Below are 11,041 nucleotides of genomic sequence, written 5' to 3' on the forward strand. Positions count from 1 at the left end.
TGTGTTTAAATATGCTCTAGAAGTTTAAACTAGCCAGGATTACTAAGTAATACTGAACCAAGTCTTATTCTTGCCTCCTACGGTTGGTTTCTCTGACAGCCATAGCATTTGTAGGGACCCCTGAAACTTTTATATCACACATATCCCCCAAATTTACTTCTGTGCTGCATTCTTGGAAGGGAACTTGTGTTAAAGAGATGTAAAATTAATCTTCAGGATGCCCACAGTCCTTGGAATCTTAACTCTCGGAGACTGAGACAGTATGACCACTAGTCAGAGGTCACTTGGCAACTCCCTGTTTAAAAAACAACAGACAAAAACAAAGATTCATCTAATAGTCCAGGCATGATTTTTTAAATAATTTTCATGTATTCTTTTCTCATACAATTTGTCCCAGGTCCAATTTCTCCTCCCTCAATGCTGTTCAGGCAAACTTAGGTTCCTTTCTTTCCTAGATCCACTCTGCCTCTCTTTCCCTACAGAAAAAGAGAGCCTTATATATGGGCAATGTCCTAGTTGTTTTTTTTTGTCATCTTGACACAAGATCTAGTCATTTAAAAAAATATCCTCACAAGCTTGGCCTATAGGCAAATCCTTTGGGCATTTTCTTTATTCTCAAATGATGTAGCTAGGCCTATCCCCACGTGGGTGGTGCCATTCTGGGGCAGGTCATCTTATGCTGGGTAAACTATAAGAAAAAATCCAACCTATGATGAACTTCCAAGGCATGTGCTTCAATTCCTATCTCCAGGTTCCTGCCTTGCCTTCCCTCATTGGACCATGACCTCAGACATGTGAGGTATGTAAGCCAAGAAACCCTGTCCTTCAATTATCTTTGGTCATGTTTTTTAATTACAGCTTTAGAAACCATATCTAAGATTGTTAATGTGTTGAGTGACTCTTTCTTTTGAGATATGAGAAAACATCTGTTGATCACAGATAGGCACTAATGACAGATCCAAGAAATGATCCACCCAGATATGTTTAAATTGAACTAACAAGGTTTAGGATTACTTATAGGATCATGGATCAGGGGATAATTATGGGATCATGGGTGACTCAACGCTGCACCAACAAATTTGCACACTATTGCAAGTGATATCTTATGAAAACTTCATTCTTGGATGTTTCTGCATGACTTGCAGGCAGCTTGGTTAATTGGAGGATCTCCTCTCCTCAGGTATTATTATTACTCCTATAACTTTATTGAGCATGATTTTGAATCTGTGAGTCTTGCATGTTTCATGGTCCTCCTGAGACTTGTGAAGTGTTGTTTATTTCTTGAGTATTAGTGAGTCTTCTTCCAAAAAGCAATGCTCTAATTCAGTGGCACAAAGTTTTCAGCAGCATAGTAATGGAAAGATGTGAGAAAGAGGATGTGTCTTACTTTAACCACATCTTAGAAAATGTTATAATTGAGGGAAGTCTACACTGAAATATTAAAGAAACAAATACATGCTCCTGATGAGAAAAACATTAACAAAGGGTATCTGGAGTACAAAAATCAACATATGTTAAGGCCCAATATGAAGAGTAGCCTTCTTGAAGGATATCAGTAGGTGTGGAAGAAAGTCAGTGTAGGGTAATTAGGTATGAACATGATCAAAATACACATACATAAAAGAAACTGTGATAAGACCCATTATTTTGTATAAAGTTATAATATATTGCTCATATATACTTACAAAAGAGTGAGTTTTTGTTGATTGGGAATTGTGAAATACCCAACATGGTTACAGCTTCAAGTAAGTTTAGAATTTATAGCTACTCAGGTTTCAGAGGTCTCCAGCATGAAATGAAATAGAGATCCATGGACTAAACACTAGAGTTTTATTTCTGTTGAGTGGTTTGTGAGGGCCATAAACTTTGTAAGTAAAGGAAATCCACCTTGAAAAACATATGAGAATAATGAAGGATGGTCCCAAAGTTAGAGACCTCTGTCTCAGATTTCAGCTGTTATTTCACTACATCTATCAGTCTTTACTGGAGAAAGGGCTGTGGACTCCACAGAAAACTTCCTCAGATCTTGGAGAACTCATGGGGGTACAGACAATCTTTGATTTCAATTTATCATTTTCTGACTTCCAAGTACAAACTGGGATTAGTAGAAAATTCCTTATGAATCTGGGAATTGGGAGTGGCCAATATTTGTTTGAAGATCATCTGATCAAATTTTAAGTATGTCACCTCCTGCACTTCTTGTCTTTCAGGGTCCTAGGAAGAGGTAAACATCAAGTGATATTGTTTGCAGCGAACACAAACTTGCAGCGAATAAAGGAATATTAGACTGTATGGAAGAGAGCAGACTCAGGAGAACCTACCTGTCTGTTCAGTGTTGCTCTCACTTCAGAGTCTTGGTCCATGATGGCTGCATTTTTAGGTGACAGATGTAATTAAACTCACATAATAAGCAATGCCTTTTCATTCCATATCCCATGTACTAGTTAGATGTATGTTAAAACACAAGGTTCCTCACTTTCCTCAAAGCAGAGTCATTTGTTCTGCATCTCTATATTCACAGTCCCACCCCACCCATGATCTACCTTAATAATTCCCTCTTCAACATTATCTCTTCTTCTATCTCTCTTTCCCCCATCTCTCTCGTAAAACCTTGTCCTAGATATCAGTGTATGCAATTGATGTGAAAATGCTGAATTTTCATTCAGAAATTTCTCAGTGTTCTGAGAGTTGAGGGAAAGAGCCAAGGCTCTGGTTCCTCTCTAGAAAACCCTGCCTGAGTTCTCTTGTCTTGGTGAAAGTATCCTTTGGTAAACAAAGAACACATACCTGTATTTCTCTGGTGTTGGTTTCTCACACTACTCAGATGACGTTCACTAGCTTGTTCCTGAGACTTTCTTTTTATGCCAGAACAACAATAACAGTTGAGGATGATGATGATGAGGACAACAAGGATCATGGTCACTGACAACCCAATCAGAATATGCAGGTTCCAGTGGTTATCTGGAGGAAGATGTGAACCCAATAAGAGGTACATTTTGGGATTCCAATTTGATAGATTTCTTAATTTTTATTTATTGATGGATAATTACTATAATGTTTCTATAGGATGGGAGTCTTGATGGAGAACCTACTCCTGTTATTTTGCTAAATGGACACAGTATTATACTGACTCATAATGACTTATCATTAGACCCATATATTCACACATTTCTCAATTCTTAGTACAGAAACTTATATTTATGGTAGATGGTAATTATACAGATAGCCACTACTGGACAAGTTGCACAGAATAAGAGATTTTATAATTCATGTCCATAAATGAGACCATTACATCACATCTCCATGTGTTCAGGGATCATTGTGAAAGAGATGGAAGAAGAAATTCCAAAAAGATTCTATGGATAACTACAGAGAAAATGTCTCTGGACACAGTAGGGCGGATGCATACATAAACTCCACAAGAGGATGTTGCTGCATCCCCAAGACCAGTGCAAGCTCAAGGTAGAGAAAATCCCAGCATAGACAGTGGAGGTGAACATGAAGTCCTACTCCTATCAAGGTACTGTAGACAACTGATAACTATTCAGAAGAGAGTCAGTGTTAGGAGTGTTGTTACTTGTAAATTGACTATGGCCCAGGAGAAGACCACAATCCAGGAATATATTTACATTTTGCCATTGGCAGAAACCTGCAGGACCCTATGTGTAAATCACGTGTTCAGTTTCTCCATCTGAGATTGACACCAGTGCTCAGCTAAGCTGCTTTGCAACTTCTACTTCTACAACACCTTGAACTAGACATTGAATTCTCTTGTAGGGAAAAAGCAAAGTCAAGTCTATTCTGTCAGAAGTAGTATTTTTTATATAAAATTTTCTATTCTGCTTGCTTGATTCCTTTTGCAGGCCCATCACCTCCTCTCTATGAGGAACAGAGCTAGAAGAACTTCATTGATTCTGAGAAGGGAGTAAAATTTACTCTATTTTTCACTCGCAGAATGTCTAGGTACAAAAGTTCGAGACAGATAGTCCTTATATTTCTCATACTGTTCCTAAACAACTTCTAATGTTGCAGGGTTCAAGAATCAGAGAGTGGAGATGACAATGTCAAGACTAATGAGCCAGGATGGAACTGAGGAAAAAAATGAGCCAAGGAGATTTTGGATCCTAAGTTTCCACAGTAGAGAGTTTCACTAGTTGTGGAATCCAATTCTATACAGGAAGTGCACTTTCTTGATGAGTTTACAAGACACTTCATCAAGAGCCTGTCTGCCTTCCTCTATGGAATGCTTTTTTTTATTTTTTAAATTTGGAGAGTGACCAGAACCCATGAAAACATTTAGTGTTGAACCTTTAGAGTCACAGGGTACCATTGCGTGTTCTCTAGATGTAGACTCTCTCTTTAGATTGATAATAGAGAGAAAGTATCATGGCTTGTTATGATACAAGTGGAATGCTGTGGGAAGATCTGGGTGAGTGAGATTTCAGGAGGGCTGCTCCATCTCTGCTCTTTCCAAACTGATTTGAACCTCATCCCTAATGAGTCTGTCCTGACCTGTTTCTATATCTGCCTGGACACACAGATCTCCCAGTGTGGGTGCAGTCATATAAGGAGTGTTTGGGAGGCTACCTGTCTATCATTTTGTAATCTGATATCATGTCTCAAGTTTCATGTCTTTTATAAAAGGTTTTCAACTGAAATATAAGTGTGTCCATTTCTTTCTCTCTTTCCTGTCTCCAGGCCCTTTCATTTACCTTTCTACCAAGCTTTTATATATCCCATACCACTCTTAAGTTGATAGCTTCTTTTTTCTGATAATTATTGGTACATGTATGTCTACAGATATGCATATTTACATATATATGTGTCAGATATATACATACACATATATACCTATATACATATTTTTACATATGTACACATATGTAGATATATAAATATCTTACATACACATACACACACATATACATATATGACACTAGCATGCACAGCAATCCTTCACTGTAGTTTCCCATGATACTTTCTCTATATTATCAATTGGATGGGTCCCAGACATGGTTTTAGTATTTCATTAGTCACAAGACATGGGATCTATATGAGGCTTTCTTACCTGTGACAGGAAGGTACCATGGGTCACTTGGGGATGACCACACATGGGAAGAGTTACTGAAAGAGCCATAGCATCTATAGTTGCCTTTCCAGATTACAGGACCAAGAAGGAAGTTGGCTTGGAATGTCCTGTTGTGACTCTGCATTGCAGGCAGCCCCTGTCCCAGAGGCACCCCTTCCCTGGACAGGTGGAACATGTCAAACTGATGGTCAGAGATGCAGGACAATGTCACATTCTCTCCTGACATCACCACAGGGCTCATCAGGGCTGACAGAGAAGGTTTCTTATATAAACCTGGAAGAAAAGAGCCAGAGACAGTTAGAGAGAGAGTGTCTTACTAGTGTTTATTCACTGCTCAGTGTTCCCTCTTCATGATTCCATTTCTGTGATCTTCCTGCCTCTCACCATCTCCCTCTCTTCTCTCTTTTTCCTTTTCTCTCTTCCATTCTATGTTATCATATTTAGTCTATGACATCACTTCTTACTCAAATATTTTATGACAGTTTTTGCTTTTTTACATTTTCTGCCTCTATTTTCATTGGTTCATTCCATCTGTGTTTTAAAATATGTTTTTATAACAAAATAAATTTTATCTAGCAATTGATATCATTATGAAATATCATGTGCATTCAATATACATAATATATATTTATACTTTTTAAGAAATATTTTTAGTTTTTGAAATTGAAATAGTTATATCATTTCATGTGTTAAATTGTTTTTAGAAATTGTTACATATATTTATATATGTAGAATATTAATCATAATAATGCTATTATTCTCAATTGTCCATCAATTTCCACTAATTAATCTCACTTCGAAGTACAGAATAACTCATAAACATTTGTATTTCTCTTGAACAGTGGCCATGGTGATCTTTCCTCTCTTGTTCCTCTCAGTGTGTGTACTGCTCAAGTGTGATCTATTGTTTGCCTCCCAAGCATTTGTTTTAGAATTGTTTTGGGGTTCTATGTCTATAAGAATTCTACCAAGAAAGCCAGATATATTATGTATCTGACAAGCTCTGTCTTGAAATATTTAATATCTGCTATATTTTTTCCATCTCCATTTTCAAAGTTTCCATTCAGGATTGATTCTGTCTTTTTGTAGTTTTTCTCTTAGCACAAATTCCATGTTTACTAATTCCCAGCAATTCCTGGGTGCCACCTGTGTGAAGGCATGAGGATTCATTAAGAACCAGCCCAACTAATTATTTGGACTCAGGTCATAACACATTATATGTCTGGTTCTCTTGGTAGACTTCTTGTAAAGGTAGAAGTTAAAAATTTTCTAAATGTTAGTAGAAAGACTTCATTCTCTCTGGTTCATATCATGCTCACCCAATCGCCATTTTCTGTTTATCTCTACTTAGGACTCATTTGCACCTCCCTGTATCTGTGCTTTATGTTACAACAAATGGTCTGTTCTTGTGTATTTCTTTTCATTCTCTATGTCAGTAAAACTCTCACCAAGGTTGGCTTCATGTAAATTTCCCACACTCATTTTCCTTGTGACCTCCCACAGATTTTAGTGTATAGATTATTTTTCTGTATCACAAAGAGAATAATGAGCAGGCAACACTCTCTTACCTGTGATCTTTATGTCAATGGGGTCACTAGAGTCTGACCACTCATATGGTGAGGGATTGTAAGAACCATAGCATGTGTAAGTCCCAGCATGGTCAGGTGTCACAGGACCTATTTTGAAGTTAGCCTGGGACCTCCCAAGACGATTTTCAGCAGAAAGTCTGGAGAGAGTCCTTGATTGTTCCTTTTTTATGTGAAGTCAAAATGAAGGTTTCAAACATAATCTCTGATTGACACTCCAGTGTCACCTTCTCTCCTAAATTCACCAGGGGAGTTGGTAAGGCCAAAAGGAAAGGCTTCCTGTAGATTCCTAAGAATAAAGAAATTGTATGAACCTGATCAAAATCCCTGTGTCCTTGAAGACCTATGGTTCTCCCTCAATTGGTCTCTGCTCCCTGTTAGTGCTCCAGGGCACTTGTTCTTGTCTGTTTCAACTCTGGACACAGAATCCTCCATCTTTGTGTCCATTTCCCACTTCTTTGACCCTAGAATTAGCACAATATTTTCCCACTGGCTTGTTGTGAGAATGTGTCTTTTGAACCCTTCTTCCATAGACACTATTGTCTTTTTCTAAGATTGGAGAGTGTAGGAAACATGGCAATCTTCAAATCAGGCTGCTTTATGTGTCCTTTTGATGCTACTTTGGATAAGGTATAATCCTTGGTAGGATAAAGGAATTAGTGTTGACCACAGTAACTAGGGAATCACTTCAGCCCTCTCTGTGGTTCAAACCTCTGTAAGGCATTCCTGATCCAGAATCATGAACAGTGTTTCCTTTCAACATGTTGAAGAATTAGCATCCTGACTTACTGCTCTCAGAGCATCCCTTCCATGCTTCTTAATTTGCCCTTGACATGGGTTCCCATATTATTTTCCAAATGCTAACATAACAAATACCACAAATTTGATTCTTAAAAAGAATGTAAGTGTTGTGGAGATAAGAATTCTGAAAAGCCCAAATGGCATAAATCAAGTATCTTCAGGGATAGTAACTACTGATCCCTAGGAAAGTGTCCATTTTTTTTGCCTTCCAGCTTCTAGAGCCTCATGCATTCCTTGGCACCTGGACCCTTCCTCCATGTTCAGAGTTTGTGACAGGGGGTCTCCCTCATGATGATTTGTTTTGCCTACAACTGAATTTTTCCTTATTTTGTTATATCAATTCTTGTAGTGCTATAGACCTGGGAGAATTCATGATATTCTCCCTTCCTGATGTCAACTTATTAAGATTTGAGTTCCATCTTAAAGCCCAAATTTTGCTTCACTTGTTTAACACACAGGAAGCCTTAGGGACTAGAAAAATGCATGACCTTGTGTATTATATTATGCCCAGAATATTATATATTTCTCTGTGTTGAATATTCCTTATAAATCCAAGCCTCTGACTAATACTTTTTCAGACAATTACAGGGTTGAGATATTTTGGGGAATGAAAAGATACTACAAATGTCATCTCTGACCTGAAATTATGATCTTCAGAGGGTCACTGTGTGCTGAAGTTTCATCAGGGGATTGATAATTAAAACCATAGCATCTGTATGTTCCTGCATATGCTGGTGTCACAGGACCCAAGACAAATTTCCCTGTGGATGAGCTTCCATGCATCTGAGGAATAGGATTACCATGTTCTTTGTACAACTTGAGTGTGTCATAGTCACTATGATAGTCACACTGAAATTCCACATGATGTCCCTGAGGAACAACATGGCTTGGCCAAGCAGAGAGTAAAGGCTTGTTTTGATCACCTGCAAAGAGATGCACAGCGTAAAAAATTTAATGATTTTCCTTTTTCCCTGAGAGCTGAGCTTCCAATTTTTACTTCTGTTGGGATCTTCTGTATAACAATTTTCTCTGAATTGAAACATCACTGTTTTAATATGAGAGGTTGAGAGGCTTGGGATAATCAGAAAGCAAACAATCTTTCTATGCCCTGGGAGGCTGAAGCATCCAAGATTCACCAGTGACCCTTTCCAACTCTATAGAAAAAGTAAGCAAGCTGGGCGTTGGTGGCGCACGCCTTTAATCCCAGCACTCGGGAGGCAGAGCCAGGCGGATCTCTGTGAGTTCGAGGCCAGCCTAGGCTACCAAGTGAGCTCCAGGAAAGGCGCAAAGCTACACAGAGAAACCCTGTCTCGAAAAACCAAAAAAAAAAAAAAAAAAAATAAAAAAAAAGAAAAAGTAAGCTACTTGGCCAGCTGAGCTCTATAACTGAGATTTCTAAGACCTGTTCAGTTGCCTGCAAGTTGTGCACAGAGCTCCAGGGTTTTGGCTTTCATGATAAGCACCTATATAGAGTTGTGCTTTTAGTATAGGTTTGAGTCACCCCTTGTTTCTGTAAGATACCCCTAAACTACACGGTTATTAATAACATCAGTAAACCCTTGGAGTCACCAAGTTGTGCTTTGGTGCAATCTTTGTTTTGTCTGTCAGGGGTTTCATTTATGAGCTGAGTAGATTTGTATGTGTTGTATTTCTGCAAAGAAAGTTTCAGACTTAATAGGGTCATTTTGAAGTGTTGGCTGCAAAAGATTGTGGTGGCTTGAATAGCTATGGTCCCCGTAGACTTACCTGTTTGAATGCATGGTACATATGGAATGCCACTAATAGGAGACATGGCCTCATTGGAGTAGGTGTGGCCTTGTTGGAGGAAGTGTGTCACTCTGGAGGCGGGCTTTGAGGTCTCCCATGCTCAAGCTTTTACCAGTGTGGAATAGTATCCTTCTTCTGCCAGTGGATCAAGATGAAGAACTCTCTTCTCCTTCTCCAATATCACCTCTGCCTGCACACTGCCAGGTTTCCTACCATGATGATAATGGACTAAAACTTGGAACTGTAAGTCAGCCCCAATCCAATGTTTTCCTTTATTAGAATTGCCAATGGTCGTGGTGTCTCTTCACAGCAACAGAAGCCTTAAGTAAAAGACTGTAAGTATGCTCCAACTACCACATATATATTATATATCTTTCATGCTAAGATCCAAGCTTGGAATTTTGAGTATTGAATAAAGAAGTCATTTTCATCATGATCATTGTAATCTAAGAAGAAATTATACCAGAAGTGTAGAAGGAAAGGTTATTATGAGTGAGATGATAGATCAGAATTGATTCAACCAAGGTAGCAGAAAAAACTGCTCTTGATTCAGCAATCTAGAAATATAACAATATTCAGATGAGAAATACATTGTGAATATTCCAAAACTCATGGACAATGCAGAAGATCGCCCCCAGGACCACAGAATTGAGAATATCTATAACAAGTCAGGGGGAATGAGCCTTTTGAACTACTTTTCTCCTAATGTACTTTCATAAAGATCTTCCTTTACAGAGGTTTTACAGGCTCATGTTTTTGTACTAAGGGTGATAATTTAGAGGCCAATATATAGTTTCTCCATCATTTCACAGCTCCTTGTATGTGAAGCATTTGCAGTACAGCATAACTCAACAACTTGTTTACTTGTATTTAGAATGGATTTGGACTCATGATGGCCAGCACATGAATGTTGATCATTGATATGTATCTACCTGGTTGATATTACTGAGGAAGGAGACAACAGCTAGCCTCTGTAGTGAAGACCAGGTAGACTCCAAGCTATACTTCCAGTCATCCATGGTAGACATCTTGCAACACTGACCAGCCAGGAGCCATCATAGACCCTGTCCAGAAACTGTCTCTGATTACAGAGTGTTTTCAGGGCTCTTAAAGAACCAGAAAGTACATCCAGGAACAGCATCTGATTTCAAAATACAGGAAGGATCCCAGCCAAACTACAGAAGCTGACACCAACTGCAGCCTGTCCATGGTTGCAACTAGTTGACCTGACTAATCGCCCTAGTTATACTAAATAGCAAAGGTCTGTTTACCAATAGTGAACTCCTATAAATGACAGAGGAGTTCATTATTATTAGTGCACAGGCACCCAGGTGTAAGAGCATAAGCATTAAAATCAGAGAAGTAAAACATTACACAGAACAATGGTGAGGCTTAAGAAGAAAACAAAAAAGAAAGGGAGACCTATAAATCCCATGATGAATAATTCCCAGAGTGTTTTGAATTAAGTTACAGAAGTATAAGAAACCACCAACAAAACCTGGGTAGATATCTACTGCCCATGGATAGTCCAGAACAGTCAGAAGATCAGGTGAAGGTCACACAAGCATGAAGAACAGATAGGCTGCCCTCCAGCATGTGTAACTCTCCAACTCAGTAGGTTCAGCTTCCATAGACTCAGTATGCTGCCTCTCCTTCTTTTTTCTTTTTTTCCTGTTAAGAAATTTTCTATTCATTTTACATACCAACCACAGATCACCCTGTCCTTCCTCCTTCAGCTCCCCAGCCTTCCCCTCAACCACCCCACATTCCCACCTCCTCCAAGGCAAGACCTCCCATA

The 11,041-nt window shown here is 38.7% G+C and overlaps 1 protein-coding gene across 1 annotated transcript; it reads right to left on the reverse strand.

Annotated features, from left to right (window-relative positions):
- Positions 1-1,852: 1,852 nt before the first annotated feature.
- LOC114684191 (killer cell immunoglobulin-like receptor 3DL1) lies at positions 1,853-8,474 on the reverse strand. The gene is made up of 6 exons (XM_037199546.1): positions 8,115-8,474; positions 6,658-6,852; positions 5,069-5,362; positions 2,788-2,961; positions 2,322-2,368; positions 1,853-2,214 (listed from the first exon to the last, which is right to left on the reverse strand). The coding sequence occupies exons 1-6, from the start codon at positions 8,257-8,259 to the stop codon at positions 2,071-2,073; spliced, it is 999 nt and encodes a 332-aa protein (XP_037055441.1). The 5' UTR covers positions 8,260-8,474; the 3' UTR covers positions 1,853-2,070.
- Between the last annotated feature and the right edge of the window lie 2,567 nt (positions 8,475-11,041).

The sequence above is a fragment of the Peromyscus leucopus genome, chromosome 1 (assembly GCF_004664715.2).
Source record: "Peromyscus leucopus breed LL Stock chromosome 1, UCI_PerLeu_2.1, whole genome shotgun sequence".
In the NCBI taxonomy this organism is placed as follows: Eukaryota; Metazoa; Chordata; class Mammalia; order Rodentia; family Cricetidae; genus Peromyscus; species Peromyscus leucopus.